Source organism: Ziziphus jujuba, chromosome 6 (assembly GCF_031755915.1).
Source record: "Ziziphus jujuba cultivar Dongzao chromosome 6, ASM3175591v1".
In the NCBI taxonomy this organism is placed as follows: Eukaryota; Viridiplantae; Streptophyta; class Magnoliopsida; order Rosales; family Rhamnaceae; genus Ziziphus; species Ziziphus jujuba.
Genome location: NC_083384.1, coordinates 13,485,670 through 13,509,775, shown reverse-complemented (window position 1 = coordinate 13,509,775; position 24,106 = coordinate 13,485,670). Strand labels below are relative to the sequence as shown.

The window sequence follows — 24,106 nt, the reverse complement described above, 5'->3', positions numbered from 1 at the left end:
TTTTTCTTTTTATGTTAGTTTCTTCTTAGTAATTATATTTGCCGAAATAATCTCTGTTTTTTTCAATCCCATAATGGGAATAAAAAGCTTCTTTCCAACTTTGTTTATGGTATTGTTCCTCTTAATTCAAAGATCCGATTTAATATCATCTTCAAGGCCATTAGATCACATCCCGGTTAATCCTAGAGCCTCTTGGTCCAGTCCTCCAGCGCCACCTTCTACAGAGTGGTTCACTATAAATCACTACAAAATAAATGAGGAAGACGCGTTCCGTCCCACTAGTCCTGGCCATAGCCCCGGCGTTGGCCATGACTCTCCACCAGCTTCACCATAACGGTGATATGAAGATATGAAACATGAACTTGTGGATATCTTTAATGCTTTGAGCAGGATTATAAGGTGATAATTCAAAATTTATGCTTTCGATATTTTATCTTATTTGTTTTTTTTCTTTTTTTTTTCTCCCTTTTTTTGGCTCTTGAATGTTTGTTCTTTTGAGTTAGGTTTCTTTTTTGGAGTTACAAATAGTGAACCATCATTGTTACGGGTATAAGAAATGCATGCCATGTTGTTTTAATATATAGATATAATATATATTTTGTGCTTGTTTATCGTAAAATTTTCGGCATTGAGGAAATTTCTAGTCATGTTTGCAAATCAAGAGAGATCTTGTTTTTAAAAGCAAAAAAAAAAAAAAAAAAAAAAAAAAAAAAGGGATAGCTCTTATTCTTCATATTCATTTATAGTCCTTGTTACTCTTTTGCCTCATCCTAGACCTCTATATAACTAGCTATTACTTAGTTTTTTATCTTTTTATTTTTTCTTTTCTCTTTCTCTTTTTATTTTTTTTTATTTTTTTTATCTTTTTAATTTGAGGTGGAGATCTAGCTATTGTCTAAAGTAATTAATAATGGTATTGAACTATATTTTATTAAGCTTCAGCTTTTGAAAAAAATAGTGATTCAATTTGATGTCAAAACAAAAAAAAAAATTTCAAATTTTACGTTTAAAACTCAACAACTTTATAAGAAAAAAAATTACATATAAGGATCCAAATAAAGCCCAAAAAAGACAAATAGGTTCTTTAAAGGAGATGGACAAAAGGAGGTTAGAGACTAATCAATAAATAAAAATATGCTTAAAAGGTTTTCTTGAATTATTTTAGAGCAAACTAACTTGAGTTATAAAACAAATATATTTACCTGAAGCGGCTATCATCACCAAAGTTAGAAAGAGAAAATGAAACAATATCATACATCATGAAAAAAAAATTATTCAATTCACAATGCGTATTGACATGGAATCCTAGACGGCACATATAACTGACTAAATTATAACATGTTTCTTACTATTAACACGTCAAGTTTTGATATATCTGCAAGTCAACGCTGTTACTTACCTTCTCATGAGTGTTCTTAGATCTATTAAAGAAAATGGAATGGCATGGTCTATTGGTGCTAGAAGACGACGCTTGGGGTTTCCACTCCACCTTAATCCTCTCTTCATCTCTATCTCTTTCTTCATTTTCTCTGCTTGTCTCCCTCTCTCTATTCTTTTATTATTATTATTATTATTATTTTAGTTGTCCACCATTGTTGTTCTGCTATTTCACCCATCTTTGAGTAATAACCCTAGATTTCAATGAGATCGACCTTTAAAACCTTAAACAAAATGGGGTTCAATTGTAATAGAAAAAATAAAATAAAATATAGATGAATACAACTAGATTCTTGGCTTTAATTTTCAGTTTTCCATCATTATTGTTCTCTATGAAGGTTGCTTCAACATTAAAATTTATATTCAAATTATTCTGTTTTGATTAGGAGGCAAATATTAAGTAAAGTTGGAGGTGCTTTTGTCTTTGAAACATGCAGTTTGACGACTTTGGATCATTTTTATTTTTTCCTTTTTCTCAACTTAGAAAACTTAAAAACAAAAGCTGCAAATACTATGTTGGTGCTTTTGGTTTAGCAGAAAAGCTTCTTCATACGATGATGGCAATCTAACGAGGTTAATGAGTAGATTGATTCATCTTTTTATGTATTTATTGATAAGACACATGGCATTATTGTATTGGTTATATGTACCATTTGGGATTCCATGTCAATAAACATTGTGTATTAAATAATTGCTCCATCATGAGAAGCCCATATTAACATCTTAGCCTTTTGGATACTTTCTTCTAAAAGTTTTACCCTGGTATGTAACACTTAAATTTTATATACGTATAGTTATTTTCTTGGCTGCCAGAAGAATTTTCTAATTATTTCAGAGCAACTAAAATGAGATTTTTAAACCAAAAACAATTCAGTTCAGAGACAAACTTAATATTGTGTAATTTATCCCAAAAAAAAAAAGAAAAAAGAAAAAAAACTAATATTGTGTGACAAATGAAAAGTTTAATAAACATGAGTTTTAACAACACAGCGGATTTATTTTCCATAGTGTTGAATCTACTATAGGAGCATATCTATGAGCCAAACAGAGATAATATAACATCCAGTTTAATAAGTATATAAGTTATACCAAAGCTCAAATCCTTGTTACTCCAATATCAATTGAAAAAAAAAAAATCATAATTAACACTAGTAGTATGCAAGCTATGCCTAAGTTTAACAAGTTTGAAATTGTTTCGCAGGAGACTATTAATTGTATATGTTTGTCTTTTTCTTCGACAAAAGCTGATAATTCTCAATTATATAAAAATAAGCAGATAAGCCTTCTTTAATCTCCAGAATCTGATCTTCATAATCACAAAAATATCTTTGCACAACTAATTAAAAATAGTATTGGCCCCAAAGGCTTCTCACTTCTTAATACTGTCCCATTCGACCCCACCAATATTGTTCCCAAAATTATATATTAATTAGTAGAAAGTATTTATCAAGCTTAACAAGAATATCAGGGTTTGAAGAAATTAAAAATTAATTATCATCAACTCATTGTGTAAGAGTGCGTTTTTCACATGAGTCTTCTATCATAATTAAACTCATAATTAAGAGTTTGTTTGGTAGTGTTTTTTCCACACTAGAAGGCGTCCTAAAAAAAAAATATACATATATAATAAGAGAAATATTATTTTGTTGATAAAAATGCACTTGGACTGGTTATAGTAAAATCACCTCGTTAGAAGATTCATCTTCCTTGGAAGTGTGGGAAAGCTTCATGCTTTATTATTATATGTCCTTTTTTTTTTTTTCTTTTTAAAGTTTTAAAAAACATGTCTAGAAAATAAAAATTTGCCAAACGTTTAATTGCTTGTTTATGAAGTGTTATTTGAATATTGAGAGAATATAAAAATTAAAAAAAAAAAAACTACCCATAAAAAGCTAATAAGTGACCCACTTTCACAAACGAATTATTAAATGGGCCGCAAAAGTTCTTAATTGTTTAGTAATGTAGACGGTTTTGATCCTTCCAAGTCATGAGACCCAACTCTAAATTAAAAGAATATCTCAGCCTATTAAAATAATTAGGACATATAACTCTTGTATTCTTTCCCCAAAAAAAAATGTTATTAATAACTATTATTATTTATTAAAATTTACACATTATTTAACAATTTAAATAACTACCAATAAAGTTTACTTTTCCAAATTAAATTTTTAAATTTAAAAATCAATACATCATTAAATATATTCAATTAACAATTCCATATAAGTATTAGAGTATCTCAAATGGCCTCTTCATTACTTTGTTTATTACTAAAAAAATTTACCATATCAATTAAAATGAACAGTCTTTAGGGGGAAAAAAAAACTTTCTTAATGGTTTTATGAAGAACATCTATCAAGCTGATATGGTAAAAAATAGGTTGTTTAACAAACCCTCTACTTGGAAAGTCTACTAGAAATGTTGACTCAGCAATTTAGCCTCTCTCTCCTGTTCTCTCCACTCATTTTCTTCCAAAGATACAACTTTCCTCCTCTACCAAAGTTTTTTTCTTTTCTACCGAACAACTTTCAGCAAATTGTCAATCTTCCATGAATCAATCTCATAAAAAAAAAAAAAAAATTGCGAATGATAATCAAAGATCAAAAAGGAAATCTCAAAGAAAAAAAAATAAAAAAGAGCATCTCAAAGAAAATTTTCCCCATAGATTTTCTTAACAAGCAATCAAAGTGCAAGGTTAATAATATAATAAACTCATTAATGATTCTCCTTACCCAAAAAATATGAAAGAAAAATCGCAATTTTCTGAATCAAGAAAATCAATTGCGAGAGAAACCCAGAGGAACCCAACAGAAAGATCTGGAGGGATGGGGAAAATAAAAAAACCACCTACAATAAAAAAGAATAAAATAACAAAATAAAATAACAAACCATTTAAAATAATTCATTTTATCGTTGAAATTTTATTTTAAACAGTATCTATTAAAAAATAATTTTCAAAAGACACTATCTATTAAACATATGTTATAGTACATTAATATCTAATATCTTTCAACTTTCATATTGTATAAATTTAGATGAACAGAATCATTAAAAATACTCAAAATATCATCACTTTGATGACCATTAACAAAACTCTTTTGAGAATAAATATAAAAAACAGTTACCTTTATTATTCATAAAGAGAAGGTAGGTCCTGTCGAGTGTCTCCATGGTTTCCGAATGTGTATTTATCAAATCATTCTCGACTCAAGCCTCATGGCTTGTGGATTCTGTGATGTAGCTTTCTAAACCTGTAAACCAATTAATCCAAAATCCTATTGGGCTTCGTATAGAAACAAACAAGGTCCAAACAAATATTGTATAGCTCTGTGCTTTAATATATATTTCAAAATCAATATTTAATGAGCAAACTTATAATTAATTTCTTTACTACATATAAAGATATAAGCACACATAAATATTGATGCATCATTGAATTTTAAGATTGACTCTCTATGGCTCAACTAGGTCTAGAAGAGAAAAAAATTAACTATACTAGTATATATAATATAAGCTCTTAGGTGTATGTACGCTCTATAGCTATTCAATTATCAATACACAATATTGATTTTACCATGTATAGTTTACAAAATTCACATGAGCACCTTCAACATTTGCAATGTGAAAATACAACTCTCCTTAATGATCAGTTTTGATTTTTTGCAATGTTGAAGCCAACATTCATAGCCATACACAATTTTGCATTATAGGTAAAAAATAAATGAATAAAAAAAAATAAAAGCTATTTTGATTAATTATGTAGGGCCTCCAAAAAGATTAGTCTGCCTTCCAACTTTTCTTGGCAACCCAAAATTTTGGTAAGCCCTAATCTCACCACCTAGCCCTGCTGTCACAATGACCAAACCCCATGCAGTTGCTTGGATCGTATGGTTTCCATGGCTTGCACCAAGATCAAACCAAGACCAAGATGAAGACCAGTTTGACGACGGGGTTGGAGTGGCAGAGATCGAATCACCGTACCGGATGGAAGCTGAATCCGAACCAAACGAATCCCCGATCCCGGATTCCGTTCGACTAACTTTCTCAAGTTCTTCCTCTGGAGGAGACGCACTGCTCTCTAAATTATAATTATTATTGTTGTTGTTGTTGTTGTTGTTATTGTTAGTATTGGTGTTTTTCTTGGGAAGTGGAGGTAATAAGTTTCTTTTGCTGTTTGTACAGGTAGAGTTTTCATCTTTAGTAGGAGATTCAGTACCACCAGCATTAGTATTAGAAGTTGGTAGTGGTGAAGTAGTGCACCGTTTTGAATTCCTTTTAGAATGCAAAGAAACAGTTGGGATTTCTCCTCTTATAGTGCCTGGCCAGGGAATAGCTACTGAAACATCTCTACATTGAAATTGCTCATAAGCTCGAGCTGTGATCAAGCTTCTTTTTCCTGACGCTCCATTGCGTTGTTCTTGACACCTCCAAATATAGACTTGAGAATCTTCACTGGCTGATATTATATATTTTCCGTCTTGACTGAATGAAGCTGCAATTTGGCTACTTGTATTACGAAAACCTGCACCCAACAACAACAAGAAGATGATTTTTTTTTTTTTTTTTTTTTTTTGGTGTCTTAGTTTTGTTCCAAATATTATTTATTTTATTTTTATATTTCAGAATTATTAAATCGGGAATGTAAACATGACAACAAGTATTAATATCATCTGGGCATTTTTAATTTAACAAAGTATAAAAATCAAGATAAAAGAATTATCCTTATGCTGTATATTTCAACTAGAGATACCTATAAACTTGTGAGTGGGAGTTGAACCATCCAAAATTCGAATCCGAGAATCAGCAGATGTAACAAGCACTTCAGATGGGTTCGTGGGGGAAAACTGTTAACTCAAATACACATAGAAATACTTCTATAATTAGTAAATAGTTAATAATTCTAGAAGAAGAAGCCAAGCAATTTCATATATAGAGAATTAAAAGTACAAAAAGAAAGTGCATATACAATTTTACCTGGAACCCAGTGATCTTTTTCGCAGACTTTTTTTTGTTTTGAATTTCAATTTGGCTTGTTTGACTCAATTTACAATCTGGTTATCATCAAGCAATAAGATGATCAAACTCAGAAAGGAATATAAAAAAACAAACTTGGAAATTGACTAACTTTGTTGGTATAAGGAAACTCATGCCTTCTGTGTCGTACATGCGAAAGCTCCCTTTGTGTGAACCAATTAAAGCACCCTACAATTTTGACAACGTTTACCATCACTAACACCATCGAAAACCAATATCATAAGCTTAACTTTTGTTTTCTTAAAAATATATATATATATATATATATACACACTTAGATATTGGGGTTGGTGCATTTGGATCTCTTTGTCGTTAAAAAAATAAAAATAAAAATTTTACCATTAAATTGTTTTTATAATGACAAATAGTAACCTCGTTTAAACAGTAAAATAAACACTAGAAAATAGCAATTAATACATGGTATTTTTGGTGCCCGAAACTACACCTCAAATCTTAAAATTCTACCATGCAATAATTTTATCCTTAAATTTTATAAACAATGCACCAAAGCATGGATATATTTGTGTATTATTCCGCCTTGACGATGGAAATATGTGCAAATTAACCCTATCATTCAAGGACTAAATTGTAACCAATTTCTAATTTAAAGACTGAAGTGCAAATTCAGGTAAACAAGTGGGCATTCCTGCTAAAAACTGAAAAATAAAATAAAATAAAATTCAGAATTGTAGACGTACCTGGCCATCGGGGGTGTAGCAAGCGGCAGTGACCATTTCGTGGAGATCAGTCCAGTCAACGACGTGTCGTTCAGGTATACTCCATATCCTAACTTTCGCATCAAGTGACCCACTGATGAAATAATCATCATTCATTGGATTAAATTGTATGCAAGTCACTGCACCAAAAAAATAATAAAAAATCCACGTCATAATTACCCAATAGGCCTAGAGACACAATTTTATAAGATTAAAATTAATTACAATTTAGTACATTTTTCCGAAAAAAAAAATGTTTAACTTATGTAAAAACTTACCATAATCATTATGGGCGAACAACTTTAAACAAGTTTTGCTTTCCAAATCCCATAATCTAACAGTTTTGTCCATGGAAGATGAAAGCAGCAGCTACACATTCATCAAAACAAATTGTAAACAAATCATGGAATATTCAATATGGGCTCTCACAAAATTATTACAAACCATGACCAAGCAAGTTATTACTAGCACGCCGTTATTAATTGAATGAAGCCTAATTCATAGGATTGCTTTGTCAAAAAGTTTTGCCCATTTCATTTGTGCTAAAAATAGTTCCAATACTTAAAGCATATTAATATTTTTTTGTCCTTATTTTTTATACTATTTCATTTCAAAAATTTAGTTATTTTTTAGATGATATCATATCATTAAGTATAGGTTTAAAATTTTATGATTTCAAATTTTAAAAATATTATTTGTTACCATTTATTAGTGATAATTAATAGACAACCATTGAATTTTATTTTTAAACATTAAGCCAATTAATATTTGTTAAGTTATCATATTTTAAAATTCACAATGATATGATAAATGGAAAAATCCTTATCTCATATTACTAAACTAAAATTTATTTTTAAAAAAATAAATATAAAATTTGTCTAATCAACCTTTTTTAAATTCTCAACATATTTTGATAATTTTTACATATTATAACTATTATTAAAGTTTTTATTTTCCTTAATCATTATTGATGGAAAATATCATTAAAAATAATTCATTTATGTTTATGTGTTTGTGTAAGCCCCAAAAAAAAAAAAAAAAAAAAAAAAAAAAAAAAAAAACATTACCTGAGATCTAGACCAAGAAAGATCCAAAACATCATCCAAATGACCAGTGAAAGAGCAAACAGGTTTTTCCGACAAAGCGAACACAGTTTCCGGCACATGAACGTAGTCGGGAATCGGACTCGTTTTCCGACTTGATCCTCCTTTCCCTTTCTTCTTCTTATCACAGCCATCGCCACCGAGCGATATCGACGGCGACCGATCAGGGCAAGCACAAAGCGACGGATGAAGCGGAGTCGTACCACCATCAGCGACCTCTCTCAACGACATGACCTCGCATTCTTGAACCTCCCAGACATGGATGACCCGATCTTCCCCGGCACTCGCGAGGAATCGCGCGTCGGTGTTGAATCTGATTGTCCAGATAGAACCCTCATGGGCCTGAATCTCTTGGCACAGATGCAGAGCCGATAATTCCTTGTACGATTTCCCGCATTGCCGGACTTTAATCCATTCCGACGACGGAGATGACGAGCCGCCCGAATTCTTGCAGGGTTTTTGCTCCGGCGAATGGATTTCCCTCTCTTTCTCGCCGATCAAACCGCTCATGGAATTCGCGACGCCTTTTATGCTGTTCTTTAGCAGAGCGACTCCTCTTCTCTTGCTCATCCTCAAGCTCTTGGAAAGGTAATTCGCACCGACTTTCCTCTCGTGACCTCCTTCGCCGTTGATTCTCGAAATGTTTTCTCTGCGCATGAGTTCTTTGACGACGGGTGAGTACCCGACGCATTTCTCGAACTCTTCCATGGTCAATTGCTTGCCCGTTTGTAAATCGCTGAGTCGGTTCCACATTCCGTCCTCGTTATACTCGTTCACGATGAATTCTTTTCCCGTATCCAAATTCTTTATCAAGAAAAAAGCTCCGAATCGTGTATTTGACACCATCGACGTCAATGCGGCGCCGTTTCTTATGGATCTTCCCGATTCTCCTCCGGTTTCCTTCGGAGAAACTCGGATCGAATCCGGGTACGGACACATTCGGCAATTTGGGGTTAAAATCGCGGAATACGTTCTGGTGAGTCGCTGCTTCGAGATTCTTCCGATTAATTCTTCTTTTCTGTTTCTGTCGACGGAAAACGATTCGATATCTCCCTCGGAGCGTGACCGGATCAGAACGATCGGCAATGAAGAAGTCGACGGTGAGTTTTCTTGTTTATCTTCGCTGCCGCCGGTGGAAGCGGGGGAGTCCGATTTATCGTTTTCCGGCTGCTTTTTTATGGAAGTGATTCGTTTAGAGCTGGCTATTTCTTTGTCGCCGGTCAATCCCATTCCTTGCAGCAATCGTTTCCGGCGTTCGGTGATCGAACCTGGTGCGGCCATCCAAATGTCGTAGTCCGGCGATATTGGAGACGAGAAAGCCGTTGCTCCGGCGAAGTTGCCGAACTCCGTCGTGGAGACGGCGGAGGTGAAGGAAATACGGCAATCGTCGAAGTCGTCTTCTTCCGATGACGAAGCTTCGAGGTCCGCTGACATGGCGGAAGAGGCTCGTTCTCGTGACTCGTAAAAATGGTCGTCGTCATCGTCGTCTTTCAGGCCGTCCCAGTTCATAGTCAGGGTCCTTTTGCGCTCCATATTTTTAGTGGCAATAGTTTGATAGTTTGATTACCAGAGTTTTTACGATGAGGATGGTGACAGGAAATGGAGGGAAAACAATAAGAGAAGGATACCATGGGAAAAATCAAAATTAATTTCTATTTTATTTATTTATTTATTTGTTTGTTTTAATTTGTGTTTGGATATTTTTCTTGGAAAAGAAAGTGGAAGAGAGAAAAAAATGGGAGGGTTGGTTATATAATTCTCTTAGTTTGGCCGGTAGGAGTTTAAAGGAAATGAAATAGTCAACTGTCTCTATTACATCTCTGCATGTTCTTGGATTCTTTTGTAACCGAAAAATGCTACCCATCACGTCTTGTAATTGTATGTATTTACGAATAAGTGGTATGCATGTTTATCTATGTTTTTTCTTTTATTTTTCGTCTTGTCACTAACCAGTAACCACCCAATATCCCATTAATTTAGAATATATTATAAACTACTATTAAATTTTTTTAAGCACATTTTTGTACATTTATTTAAAAATTATTCTATCTAAAGTAGGAATTTACAAATCTTATATTACATATGAATATATTATATGCAATTTTTTAGAAGTCCATAAGACTATATATAGTACCTTAGCAAATATATATATATATATATATTGAGGTTTTAAATAGCACATTTTAATTTTTTAAATTAATGATAAGTGGATTCAATCATTTAAAATCTTTTTTTAATTTGATAAGTAGTAATATATCATATCAAATTTACATATTTTATATAACTAAATTTAAATATTTTCAATAACTAAACTAACATATCTTTAACTTAAAAAATTTAGAATATCTTCATTATTAGAGCCTCATTGTATATATGTATACATAGCAGTTAGGTTCAGATTCTATATAGTTAGGAGAAAATATATAACACATATAAATGTTATATCATGTCATTTGATGGTTCAATATAAATTTACTAATCTATAGTTTTGTGCAATGTCAAAATAAAACCCTTTTTTTCTTTTTGGATAGAGTAACTAGTATGCCATATGATATATATTTATCTACTCACTCTTCCAATATGAAATGGGCAAGAAATATTATGTTGGAACTGACAATGCTTTCAAGCGATAAATTATGATACAAACCTTTTACTTCTTCTTGCACTTGGCAATTAATTTGGTGCCATGTGGGAAGATATCCTATGCTTATGGCGTTTTATTATTGAAAAGTGTTATTTGTTAATATTGATAAATGATCATTAGTATAACTTATATGTCCAAATAGTAATTTAAATCACTATCAATTAAAGATTCATAATTAAAATTTTAAAATAAAAAATTAATAAAATTAAATATCCTAATTAAAATTTATGATATAAAATGGTAATCTTATCAGTGGTTACAAACAATAAAATTTTATTATTTGATGACTGTGTATTTTTTTATTATTTATTGTATACATGACCAATAAAATAGTTGATTGGGTAGCCAAATAATAATTAAGTAGGTCTCTCCCTCCTTTGTGGGAGATTAATGTTTCCTTTTGCCTAGGATAATCTAATGCATACAGGTAGCTTTAAATCTCCTAAAGTTTCCTTTAAATCTCATTCTCATAACTCTTTTGTAATTGAATAAAATTTCCTTTATATATATGGTTTAAATTATAATTCTTGTCACATACTGACATACATTATTGAACTTCAGAGTGTTAGGAACACAACCTTTAATTTGCATTGATATAGCTATGCATATTTTGAAAATTGATACATAATTGTAAAAAAAAAAAAAAATGGTTCTACTACTCATCATATTATAAAATTTTCTTTAAAACTTAGAAGGGATCGAAAGGTAGATAAATATTTCTTGGCTGGTACTTTTAGTCATAAGTTTGTCCGCCCAAGCCATAAATATTTTCAAGGTTGGACTGGTTTCATGTGAGTTATGTCAGCCCAACTATATAGTTAATGGATTGGGCTGACTGATTAAGCATTTTCCTTCCTAGCCAACCTCTGGGATTCTCAGAGCAAGTAAAAGATAGATTGCTGTATAGATTTAAACTTAATCTAGCTAATCATACAAGATATTTAAAACCAAATTTCCGACGTAATTTAAATGTGTATTTATACAAAAGGGTCGCTTTAACTCCTAAAAGATCTTGAATAAACTTGCTTATTGATGGGAGTAGATTTTGCATTGCTTTGCTTCCGTACATCAGCTGATCATATATTCTTTGTAATTTTAATTGGTATTTTTTATTTTTTTGGTGAATTGTATTTTTAATTTGTATGTATATAATTTCATACAATCAACACATGAATCAAAATATTCGAGAACAAAGAGAATAATAATGATCACAAATAGAACTTGATCACCATATATATTATTACATATAGCTTGGTAATAAGCTCTGCGCTTAATAATTTCACATATACAATTACAGTCTTACTAGATAAAATTTATTTCAAAAAAAAAAAAAAAAACAAGTATATGAATGATATATGAAGCCTACTCGACCTCGTCTCGTCGAGCTTTCTTATTCTTGCTGTGCAGATCAGAAAGAAGAAGCGGGGAGAAGATTGATTCAACTTCTTCCGAAAAATCTTCTCGAATACTAGGAGATAGCTTTCTTTTTCTCGGCGGTGGGAGAGTTTTGGGTTTTCTAGGAGCTAGCGGACATTGTTTGGTCTCCGGGATTTTGTGATCCAAAGAAGTTGGAGTCTTGAATCCATCATCATCATCATCATCATCGTCATTGTCATTATCTTCCTTTACCTTAAATTCTCCTTCAGTCGAAAGGGGTATCAAACGACGTCGTTCTTCACAAGAAAGTGCAGTGGTACTCCCACAGCTACCATCTTTCAATTCCATTTTCGGCGCTTTCAAAACGTCGGATTCAATATATTTCTTCTCATCTTTGACCAAAAATGTATTCGAACCCGACATGTTTAGGAAAGAGATCTGGTTGAATCCAGAATACATCACAATAATATATATGCAACAAGGAAAGAAAAAGAAGATCAAAGAAGGAGATAATAAAAAGAGTAGTAGAGAAAAAGAGAACCATCAAAAGACCATATCTCTGAAGCTTGTTTGGCTATAATTATGGTGATCAAAATCACAAAGAGAAAGAGAGAGGAGAGACTGTTTCAAAGTGAGGTTATGTGTAAAGAGAAATTAAAAGATTGGTGCTGTATTTTTATATATCCATTGGATCCTTCGCCGAGAAGTGGAGTGTCAATGAACTTTCACTAAATTGATCTCTCTTTGATCTGATTGAGTAGGCGTATAGATAAAGAAAATAGAATTTATAGGACTATAAAACTTTGTTTTTAGAAGTTCTTTTTTCCCATCTTTCTGATTTTCTACGAACTTTGATGCATCTATGCACGTGGTTTGTTACACTGGGGGACCATTTGTTGATTGGTGAGACCAGAGTTGGTATTTATATCTCTTTTTTCTCATGGAGCAAATATATTATGAATATTTATATTCATCATCATATTCTCTGTAAAAATATGCTTTGTTTGTCTATCAAGCAACAAAACCCTACCCTTTTTGCACTTTTTATTCTGATTATTTGAGAGAGAGAGAGAGAGAGATCTCATTTTCTATCCCAACCAGTCTTTCACTTACTTCCAAAAGTTTTTTACTTATTACATGCCTAGTAAAATAGTTTCATCTCATGTGTGCAAAATCTTTGATGATTTGTCATTAGTATATAAAGATTCACATTTATTCTTCCTATATTTATCATATATATAACGTTTTTGTGGAAACTAACTCTATAGATAATGAATTAATATCATTTTCGGTTCTAAGGTTTGATCAATAGAAAAATATTATCCATCTCCTAAATAATTTCAAAGATTTGTCTATCTCCCAAATAGTTTCAAAGATTTTCATTTGCCCATCGTACTTTGACAGCTACATTCATTCATATATGTACTCTTTAAGTTCAATATAAATCAATAAGAAAAATTATATTTTAATACTTTGAAGTTCAATGTTTACGCAATTTTGGCAATTTTGACCTTGAAGTTTCAAAGTAATTGCAAGTTGATACTATGAAATAATTGTACCTTTAAAATTATTTTAAAGTATTAACATCAATATGATATTGGCTGATATCTTAAATCATTTTTCAGAAACAAAAAAATACATATTTTTTAAAAAATCATAAAAAATAAATTTAATACTTTCTATTTTCTATTTATAATTTTTTATTTGAAAACTTGTATCCATTCCATTTTTATATTTAAATTAAAGTACCTACAAGCATAATTAAATGTTTTTGGTTCTAAAACCAGGTCAAAAATAAAAATTAAAATAGAATTGGAAGTTTTGGTCTAATAAAATTATTTTTGTCCGACCAAAAATTAAAAGTAATTGTTTATGCCCAAACCCAAAAAAAAAAAAAAAAAAAAAGGACTAAAATACCAAAATAAAAATTAGACTAAATTTTTTTTAAAAAAATTGTCTAATTTTAAATTTTTTAAAAAATTATTTCACGCTAATGCTATAATTAATTTTTCATAAATAAAAAAATAATTTTTTCAAAAAAAATTAAAAACTAGATCAAAAAAATAGAACTAAATGGTCTAGTTTTTCCATTTTTGAAATTTTTTTTCATTTGACCAAATGACTTATAGATAAGGTTGTAAATAGATTTGAACAATTCAAGATTGGCTAGTGCTCAACTCGATTTTAGCTTGCTCGAACTTGTCTTGCAAAAAATATGATCCACTTTTGAACAAAAAATGGAGCTCTAAAATATGCAAACTGATTTAGAATAACTCGCAAATAGCTCATTAATAGCTTGAATCTATATTTGTATACATATTTATACATTATATTATTAATTTAATCATGTAGAATACTTATAATATTAACTAAAAATGCAAAATGCTTATAATATATAAATAATGTAATAAAATATTTAATTTTATAAAATAATAGAATGTATTAATAATTTAAGATTAAATATTAATAACTAAATGTTTAATTCTTTTTAGATTTTTATCTTAAATCGAGTTAAGTTTGTGCTTGTTATAAATGATCTAAGCTAATATTAGGCAATGAATTTTAAAACTTGACGAGCTTAAGTCAAACTTGATCACTTCAAAAACTATGCAACCCAAACTTAAGAATTGTAATAGCGGCTCAACTCGACTCAATCACATATCTAATTATATACTAAAATACAAATATGGAAATAATCATTTTTGAAAGAAATTTCAATTTGGTTTGGGCACAAAAAATTGTTTTTAATCTTTGGTGTAATAAAATTATTTTTACTAGATCTAAAATTCCAATTATGTTTTAATTTTTATTTTTGGTCTAGTTTTAAGTCTAAAAATATTTAATTATGATTATGAGTACTTTAATTTAAATATTAAAAAAAAAAGATTGGATTAAACTTTTCAAATAAAAAAACATAAATATAAAATGAAAAAATAATAATTTTTTTAATTTTTTTATTTTTAAAAAATAAATTATGATATCAGCATGATATCATATTAATATAAAAAATAATTAATATTATCAATTTTCAATGATTTTGAAATTTCATAATCAAAATCGCAAAAATTGAAACTTAAAAATCAAGATTTTGTAAAATCTAAATTTAAAATACTAAAATGAAAATTTTCCTAATATCTATCATTCTCATCCTATCTAGAAATATAATTGACATTTTCATAACCAAAAAGGATCTATTTGAAATAAAAATAAATCATCCCAATTATAATAAGAGATATGGATCATACATATGGTAAATTTTATATAAAAATCAACTCCACCATTTGTTTACCATAAATTGACTTTGACATACGATAGCCTCCTGGATTAGTTAACAAACAGATTAGGAGTTACAATGGATTCGAACTCTTGAATATAATCATGATAGAATAAAAAGGAGGAGGGAGTTGAATTAATATGCATTGGATGTCACCTTTCTTTTGTCAGCAAGCCTAGTAAATAGCTGCCTTCAACTTGCCCTCATAGCTTAGTGATAGTACTAGTCTCTCTCTAAAGTACGTACAATCTAATCTTATCCTTCATAAATGCAATCTCCATGCACATGCAAGCATTGATAAATGATAAGATCTTACAGGGACACTGTCCTAATGGTTGAACAAGATAACAATGTAAGACACTGCAGACTGGTAATGATATGCATATATTGATATTAATTTCCATTATCCAAAAAAATATATATTAATATTATTTTCCTTTTAGAGCTATGCACTTGTACTCCTTTCCCAAAGCCAAAACTCTTACTCTTGTTAGGATAATCACATTTCAGGAAAATAAATAAATAAATAAATAAAATCTCAAGATTTATTTTTTACTTGTGCTTTGAATTGTCCGGTGATCACCTTTACTTTCTGGTCGGTGTACATATAGTACTAATAACTAAATTTGTCGTAGGGGGTTCATGAGTGAGAATCACATTAGTAGTGTAGCATAAAAATAAAAAAATAAAAAAAAAAATAAAAACAAACAAGCAAACAAATTTCGTAGCAGATTTTTATTAATTTCTTTCGGTTTGATGCTAAAAAAGCAATTTAAGAACCAACTAAAGTCCTTGACCAAATGTGTGATTTTCTCTAAATATGAATAATTATAAACAATATTGCTGCTGTCTAGATGATGACTAATGGTAATTAATAATCTTTTTTTTTTTTTTTTTGGTTGGTAATTAATAATCTTAATGGTGGATTGGATGTGGTTGCTTTTTGGGCTGTGATACTAATCTTTTTGGATCTGATGGAGTTGGTAGAGTAAGTACTGGAATAGACTTTATTAGTTGTCTATCTATAACTTAGGATACTCCCCAACTGAAAGTATAGGAGTTGATAGAGATGGCAACCAGTGGGAGTGGGGGGCGGCCTCCCGCGATCTCCATCTGGCGGGGATTCTACATCCTTGTCTTGTCTTAGCCTAATTCTTCGTTTGGTAGGCAGTCAGGGCAATGAGGTTTTCTCCGTCAGGATAGGGACCCCATTTTCTATTCCATTAATTATTATTTTTTTTTAAAAATTGTACAAATTTTAAAATTTTTCTCCAATAATATTTTTAAAACTTGTTAAAAGTTTCATATCATTTTTTAAATCATACAAAAATATATATATATAATCGGAGAATTCATGCCCTAGGAGTTGAGAATTGTATAGAAATCAAGGGCTTTTTGCATCATCATCCTCATTATTATTCTTGTTATTGTTATTTACAATATTGTTGCCCTTTGTTTTTTTCACGAATTTACACTTGGTCTTAACTCAAAATTTAGCTTAACTATTTACTGTTGAATTAAACGAACAGTCATCAGTTTGAACGTATTTGACACAGGATTTTCAATGAAGGTCAAGCAATTTAGTACTGAAAGAATTTAATATTTATCTACTGACTATAACTAAACAAAAAGGAAAAAATAATTGTAACAAAAGAAAACTTCAAATTTTGAAACTCTCACTATAACATCTATCCTTTATTTTACTTCAAAAACTTTATATTAGACATCCCGCATTATCTCTCTTATTTTTTTTTTTCCCTAAAAGTCCTCATATACATTGTAAGGAAATAAAAATAAAAATAAAAAAGACAAAATGAATAATAAGTTTCTAATAAGGTTTTAATGGACAAATTTAAAAATTTCTGCAATTAATTAAGAAAATAAAGAGAAAATTTTATAATTGTGTAAGGTAAAACATGATGAATCTTAAATTTTGATATGATTTTATTAAATAGTATGTAAAGGTAAAATATGATGAACCATAAATTTTGATATGATTAAAGTAAAGAGATAGCGGCCAATATTGAAGAGAAACGAGAGGTAATTGTTTTAGATTAAAAAAAAAAAGGGGGTGTAATTGAGGCTCTGAGTGCAAACGGGGGAATCACCAACCATTGGATTGGAGTGCATGGTTTTCATCATCAAATAGTATATATAACTTCTATGATCACTATCCTATGCTTTCTCTATACGCGTGCAAATGACGTTCCATTCATGATCTTGTATCATGATTTGAAACAGGGAATGTTTATCATTGGATGATTGGAGGATGACTCAGAGTCTCCAATATTAATGAAAATAATATGAAACTGGAATGGCTTTTGGTTTTTGCATATGGAGATCTGTGGAATAATTGAGGACTTATTAAGTAAATACTGGAACATAATCTTTGTCATTAGACACGAGGATTCAATAGCTCTTAACTATATATTATATGAAAAGAGAAATTGTACTAATTATATATATAATTGTACTAATTATATATATAAAAAAAGATCTTAACTAAAGAAAAAGAGGAGGAAGATCATGTATAGAGAATTAAAGTTAAAAACAGGCATATATGGGGCATCATTAGGAGAGATGCACATGACTCATAAATCATGATTGTGCCCATTGCCTCCATCCTTGACAATCATCTCCTTCCACTACTAATATCAACTTCAAGAATCTCCATTGGAGTTTGATTTTAAATTAAAGTTATTCCCTTTTATCATAAGGCTGCTGATAGGCAGCCAACCCAAAACGCCTAGAGCACCAAACTTATTAATTAATTTATTTTTTTGGTTATAAGGTTTGGAGAGATATAATTGCAAAAATTATCTCAAAATATGTTAAATATTTGTGTAATAAATTTATCTTTTTTTTTTAAAGGAAAAAATTAGTAGTTATCCATGCATACGGGGTGCTACCATGGACAAAATTGAGTACTATTTAACAAGCGACTTTTCCCATAATAATATTCATATAACCATAAAAGTGTTATAAGAATTGATTTCTTAGCAAGTTGTTTGTCAACTAATATGATAAAATTATATTATATTATTTTATTGGTTAAAAAATTAAAGTAAATTAAATAGAAATAAATAAATCAAGCTCAATATAAAATTAATAAAATAATGATATATTGTATTAATTGATAAAAATTTTGATATTGATGGCATGTTTACACAAGAATAAATACCCATAAGAAGAATGATATGTGGATGGAGGCACATGCATTTTCAGCATGAGTAATGTTAAAGATATTGAAAAATTTATCAAAATATTTGTCAGTATGATATGGTAAAATAATGCATTATTATTTTATTAATTTAAATTTTAATATAATTTTTATTTATAAAATATAAAAAAATCTAAAATAAATATAAATAAATAAAGTAATAATATCTTTTAATAAATATATAATATAAAATCTTTTAATATCTCTTAACATTAATTTTATCATTAGAGGCTTCGAAATTTCGACTGAAAAACTACAAAAAAAAAATTGTCAATATGCTCGCTTTCACACGGACAATCGTTTTCACCGCTACTCAAAACCTCACTCTTTTCTCTTTATCTTTTACAGAGGCTCGTTGTTGTTTCTGGTCATGATCAGAGGCCGAAATTGAGCTTGAGAGATTATATTTTGTAAATGAACAAAAATATTTAACTGCTATCTTTTTGGGTCAATTATTTTTGTTAAAAACAAAAGAAATTTCTCTTTCTTTCTCTAGGCAAAAATTGAGTCTGAGAGATTACATTTATAAATAAATTAGAACAATTAATTTCTATTTTTTCAAAAGAACACATATTTTTTCACTATATATATATATATATATATTTAAAAAACAGCTTCTTCTTTTTTCTTTTTTTTTTCTAAAAATATTATGCTTTTAATAATGTATTTTTTTTGGTGAATCTTTTAATTAATTTATTTATAATTTTTGTGGAGTGTAACCAAAAAAGTAGTTTTAGAAAAAAGAAAAAGTTTTTAAATTTTTTTGGTTGGTCTACCACGTCAGTCAGTAATATTGACGTGGAGCTACAATGAGAGAACCTTGTATAACGAATCATAAAACGACAGCTCATTAAAATACGTGAAAGCACCTCTTTACCTACGTGGTTCCAATTAACCAATCATATGACGACAGCTCATTAAATTGCCATGTCATACTAAGTCGATGGTCAAATGAGGGGAAAAAGAAACAAAGAAAAAGAACAAGCATTTTGCTCCGTACTTGTTCTGCGTCGTCCATGGCAATGAACAATTCTGGGTGCTCAGCCTCTCAACCCTGTTTATATTAAATCGAACCGGTTTTCTGCAACGAACACGTTCGGTATTAGCGATTTCAGACACGAATCGATTCTTGAACCGCCCTGCTTTGAATGGTGTGAAATTCGCTTTAACAGGGTCTTTGGGGTTGGCGGTTTGGCAAAGTTCCTTCTGTAAATTCGACCAAATCCACAAAACACAACTAGCTTTTTTGGCCTCTGAAACTGAAACCTCTTGTTGCTTTCTTCAGCTCTTGGTCGGAGAATTTGCGCGGGATTCCACGACAATCTCAGGGCTTACTGGTTCCAGATTGGGTCCATCAAGTAATCTAGTTTGCCATTGCTCTATCTATTTTGTACTACTGATATTCTGCTATTCTTATTCGTTTTGTTGGTAACTTGCTTTGAATATCAGAATATGAATTTTTTTTTTACTACTTTGCGATTTTGACAATGACCCTGAAAAAACCTACTGTTTAATTTTGTATGGCTTTTGATTGGCTGCGTGTTTGTTGTCGGTGATTCTTTTTCAGTTCATTTTGGCTTAGCTCTGTGAAGGAGACCGCGAATTAGCTTATAAGCTATTCTGCATATACAGATAGAAAGATAGGGGGTGATAGGGAGGCACTGAGACTGAGATGGGTAGAATAGCTGTTGCAGCGATTGTGAGCTCTTGGGTAATTCCCATTTCCATAATTGGGAATCGCATTGTGTCTGAACCTTACATGGTAAGCCCCAGGACCTGAAAAAAAGAAGAAAATCTTTTTTTTTTTTATATTTATTTTTATTTAAAGGAATCGTTCTTTTCAGTTATATATTTTCCTGGTGACTTATGATTTTTTGCTTCGTTTGAGAAAGTTGGATTGCCCATGATGTGTATGTAGGATGAGATCTTCCACATACGTCAGGCCCAACAGTACTGCAAAGGCAATTTCAGAAGTTGGGACCCCATGATTACCACTCCTCCTGGCTTGTATGTATTCTATCCACATATAATTACCAATAATATTTCAAAATTTTTTATTCCACCAGCTGAAATTAAAATTGCTTATGTACTACAAGGATAAGTCACCAGTGTAATGTGTAAATTTTGGTTTTTGCTTACTTTGTAGAAATTAAGCAGTTATTGAATATGCACGTCTTCTGTCTTGCCGGAGAATAATGGGTTTTAACATTTAGTTTCTAGTTTTCCATTTGCGTAAAATATGTGCTTATTAAGTTCTTTCGATGGCAGTATGTATCGAGGGACAATGTTGGATGAGTTATGAAGTATCTTTGCATTGTGTCCATAAATCAGCTCTTATGCTCTCTGGTTACTATAAGATAGTTTCTTTTTCTTTTGCTGAATGTTTATGTATGTATGCATTACGTACTTATGAAAATATTGCTCTTTCCTCACAAGTACTTGCATTTTGTTCTCTATCAAAATAACAGATGTTTAAGCGCTCAATTCAATCCTCATTTAAGTAATTATATCAGTGGAGAATTTAAATGTGTAACGTAAATCTTTTGCAGGTACTATCTTTCACTTGCCCATGTTGCTTCTTTGTTTCCAGGCATGTTTTACTTAAAAGCAGTATCTTCATTCCCTGAAGTCTGCTCAATTCCGATTCTTCGATCAATAAATGGTATCTTGGCAATATTATGCAGCATTCTTATATATGAGATTATCACCAATTTGAGACCGACCCTTGATGAGAGAAAAGCAACCGTGTATGCTGTGGTCCTATCTATGTATCCTCTCCATTGGTTCTTCACTTTTCTCTATTATACAGATGTTGCATCACTTACTGCAGTTCTTGCTATGTATCTTGCCTGTTTGAGGAAGAATTATTGGTTCAGTGGATTGGTAATGGAGTCATCTCAAATATCTTTTATTAATTTTTTTGGAACATGATATAATTTGCAAAGACACTCAATTATGATGGGTGTGTGATTTTCACAACCCCATTTCTTTACTGCATTGTACCAGGCTGACTTGTATTAGCCTAGATCATCTCAAAGTATAAAATGTTGTGCAGTAAAGTTTTCTTGAGCGACAGATAGATGTTAAGGGATTCTGGAGCGGAAATATGACATCAACGTTAATGTTAGTTGCTTCTTATAAGAACCTAAAAGTGGGAAACTGTTCTCTGCAAGATAAAATTATTGTAATTTTTTCTTATGATTGTCAATTATAAGATATAGAGAGTTGGATATGCTTTAGACAAACGTCAGCATTTTCATGCATTTAAAGAATAATCAGGTTATTTAACAATGGATGCATTTTTACCCCTACCCTACATGAATGCATACATTTTTCTTTTGCGTGTGAGTGCCCATGTTCATGAATTTCATATAAATTTCATTCACTTTGTTAATGCAGCTTGGTGCCCTGGCAGTTGTCATTCGACAAACAAATATTATTTGGATGCTTTTTGTTGCTTGCAGTGGGATTATAGATCTTACATTTGCTTGTAAGAGAGATAAAATAGATATAGGTGACGGTGATGCCTCAATCAAGTATTTAGGACAGCAAGCTTCCATGGATGGTGCTGTTTTCAGATCAAGCTTGAGAAAGAGAAAAATTAATACGCCAGTAGATACTGGTATACAGCCAATGCCCACAAAAAATGCCTCTTCAAAAGCTTCTATATCAGGTTTTGACTCCGCTTATTTAAAGAATTATCAGGTTATTTAGCAATGCTTTTATGTTATTTCTACAATTCACACAGTGGATCAACCCCCATTTTTTGTGGGGCTGGAAATATGAGAATGCAACTTGGTAGCTAACTGAATTGGCTGATCATACTCCTTCATTGTCTATATGTCTTATTTGCAATCCAGACATAACATTTTGTTGGTTTTGATTGCAGGTTTAATTGATGAGATTGAGACCATATTTCTGACAGCTTTACATATAAAGTGGAAGCTTTTTGTTTCTTTCATTCCTTTTTTTATATTATTGGCAGCCTTTGTTGCTTTTATCTATTGGAATGGAAGTATAGTTCTTGGTATCTCTCAGCCTTGTCTTTTTTTCTTTTAGCATATGAAGGGTCCTTTGTTGCTATTGTCTCATACTTTGCTCTGATATTGCAGGCGCCAAAGAGGCTCATGGAGTTTCTCTGCATTTCGCACAGATCATGTATTTTGGCCTCTTTTCTGCTCTTCTTATGGCACCTTTGTATTTCAGTGTTAGTCAAGCTCTAGATCTATTCCATTCAATTTGGAGGAACAAGCCCCTTAGTTTCTTTCAAGCATTTATGGCTTTTATTGCTAGCTTCATCTCTGTTCATTTTTTCAGGTCAGGCCCATAAACTGCTTTATGTTTCAAAGTTACCAGGGTTTAGTTTTTTTGAGTACAAGTACCAGTTTATCTCGTTGATTGAAAAAGAATACTTGCTTTGGATTGATTGGCATGTAATTGGTCATGATTTTCATATATAGACGCATTGTTGGTTATAGTTTCTTGCCATTTTGTTGGTTAAAAACATGTTCTTAGGTAAACTATTGAGTCACAGTTTCCATCATATATCATGTTTTCCATGTTGCAAGAATGACAAACCTTTTGCTCATTGCAGCATAGCTCATCCTTATCTCCTTGCTGATAATCGGCATTACACTTTCTATCTATGGCGGAAAGTCATCAAAGCCCACTGGTCATTTAAGTACCTTCTGGTTCCGCTTTATGTTTATTCATGGCTTTCCATCTTCGCTAGATTGGGTTAGTGCGCAGCTTTGTTCATTAATTATATGTAATTTCCGCATGTTCTTCATTATGGACTTGTTTTTTGGATATTTGTTTGGTAGGAAAAGTTCAGAGGAAGATCTGGGTGCTGGCATTTTTTTTGGCTACCACAGCAGTTTTGGTTCCTGCTCCTTTGATTGAGTTTAGATACTTCACCATCCCATTCTTTTTCTTGATGCTTCATTCCCATGTTGATGATTACCAAAGTTGGTTTCTAATGGGACTTTTGTATATAGCCATCAATGTCTTCACAATGATGATGTTCTTGTACCGACCATTCCATTGGGACCATGAACCTGGGATTCAGAGGTTTATATGGTAGAAAGATTTCATTCATTTTGGATGCTAGAAGTGCATTAGGTCTTTATGCAAGTCTCAGTGAAATTCTTACCACTCTTGTTTGGTTCTTAAATATTAGGATGGAAATGGCAGATAATAAGAAAAGAAAAAGGAAGATGGATTTTTCTTGTTTGGTTGTATGATAATATATAGAAGTAAGAAAATGCGATGAAAAAATGTAGAAGATAAACTAAAATTTACGGA

The 24,106-nt window shown here is 31.0% G+C and overlaps 3 protein-coding genes and 1 non-coding gene across 7 annotated transcripts; 1 reads left to right on the top strand and 3 right to left on the bottom strand.

Annotated features, from left to right (window-relative positions):
* Positions 1 to 4,070: 4,070 nt before the first annotated feature.
* On the bottom strand, positions 4,071 to 4,162 carry LOC112493490 (small nucleolar RNA snoR26). Its single transcript, XR_003057972.1, has one exon. It is a non-coding gene; the product is annotated as a small nucleolar RNA snoR26 (small nucleolar RNA).
* Positions 4,163 to 4,978: 816 nt separating this feature from the next.
* LOC107430518 (uncharacterized) lies at positions 4,979 to 10,182 on the bottom strand. The gene is made up of 7 exons (XM_016041362.4): positions 8,252 to 10,182; positions 7,463 to 7,553; positions 7,167 to 7,324; positions 6,585 to 6,636; positions 6,409 to 6,485; positions 6,185 to 6,278; positions 4,979 to 5,956 (listed from the first exon to the last, which is right to left on the bottom strand). Exons 1-7 carry the CDS (start codon positions 9,818 to 9,820, stop codon positions 5,190 to 5,192), a joined length of 2,808 nt encoding a protein of 935 aa, XP_015896848.3. The 5' UTR covers positions 9,821 to 10,182; the 3' UTR covers positions 4,979 to 5,189.
* Positions 10,183 to 12,130: 1,948 nt separating this feature from the next.
* LOC107430571 (cyclin-dependent protein kinase inhibitor SMR3) lies at positions 12,131 to 13,181 on the bottom strand. Of its 2 annotated transcripts, XM_016041421.4 has the most exons (2): positions 12,850 to 13,181; positions 12,131 to 12,746 (listed from the first exon to the last, which is right to left on the bottom strand). In XM_016041421.4, exons 1-2 carry the CDS (start codon positions 12,850 to 12,852, stop codon positions 12,294 to 12,296), a joined length of 456 nt encoding a protein of 151 aa, XP_015896907.1. In that variant the 5' UTR covers positions 12,853 to 13,181; the 3' UTR covers positions 12,131 to 12,293. The 2 variants fall into 2 exon arrangements, with proteins under 2 accessions (XP_015896907.1, XP_048320338.1); XM_048464381.2 differs by having other exon boundaries at positions 12,131 to 13,181.
* Positions 13,182 to 19,769: 6,588 nt separating this feature from the next.
* Positions 19,770 to 23,956, top strand: LOC107430592 (dol-P-Glc:Glc(2)Man(9)GlcNAc(2)-PP-Dol alpha-1,2-glucosyltransferase). 3 transcript variants are annotated; one of them, XM_016041446.4, is made up of 9 exons: positions 19,772 to 20,160; positions 20,370 to 20,564; positions 20,721 to 20,809; positions 21,352 to 21,685; positions 22,202 to 22,475; positions 22,692 to 22,829; positions 22,915 to 23,119; positions 23,397 to 23,539; positions 23,626 to 23,956. In XM_016041446.4, exons 2-9 carry the CDS (start codon positions 20,475 to 20,477, stop codon positions 23,883 to 23,885), a joined length of 1,533 nt encoding a protein of 510 aa, XP_015896932.3. In that variant the 5' UTR covers positions 19,772 to 20,160; positions 20,370 to 20,474; the 3' UTR covers positions 23,886 to 23,956. The 3 variants fall into 3 exon arrangements, with proteins under 3 accessions (XP_048320353.2, XP_015896932.3, XP_015896933.2); XM_048464396.2 differs by lacking the exon at positions 22,692 to 22,829 and having other exon boundaries at positions 19,770 to 20,160; XM_016041447.4 differs by lacking the exon at positions 19,772 to 20,160 and having other exon boundaries at positions 20,425 to 20,564; positions 20,695 to 20,809.
* The last annotated feature ends 150 nt before the right edge of the window (positions 23,957 to 24,106 follow it).

What these genes read in the sequence shown, in the direction of transcription:
- LOC107430518 (XM_016041362.4), bottom strand. Translation starts at nt 9,820, where the DNA reads ATGGAGCGCAAAAGGACCCTGACTATGAACTGGGACGGCCTGAAAGAC. An exon ending in GCTACACCCCCGATGGCCAG is followed by an intron (nt 6,637 to 7,166) that starts GTACGTCTACAA and finishes TCAAAATTGTAG; the next exon opens with GGTGCTTTAATTGGTTCACA. An exon ending in AAAAGATCACTGGGTTCCAG is followed by an intron (nt 6,279 to 6,408) that starts GTAAAATTGTAT and finishes TTGAGTTAACAG; the next exon opens with TTTTCCCCCACGAACCCATC.
- LOC107430571 (XM_048464381.2), bottom strand. Translation starts at nt 12,767, where the DNA reads ATGTATTCTGGATTCAACCAGATCTCTTTCCTAAACATGTCGGGTTCG.
- LOC107430592 (XM_016041446.4), top strand. Translation starts at nt 20,475, where the DNA reads ATGGGTAGAATAGCTGTTGCAGCGATTGTGAGCTCTTGGGTAATTCCC. An exon ending in TTCAAAAGCTTCTATATCAG is followed by an intron (nt 22,476 to 22,691) that starts GTTTTGACTCCG and finishes TTTTGATTGCAG; the next exon opens with GTTTAATTGATGAGATTGAG. An exon ending in TTCCATCTTCGCTAGATTGG is followed by an intron (nt 23,540 to 23,625) that starts GTTAGTGCGCAG and finishes TTTGTTTGGTAG; the next exon opens with GAAAAGTTCAGAGGAAGATC.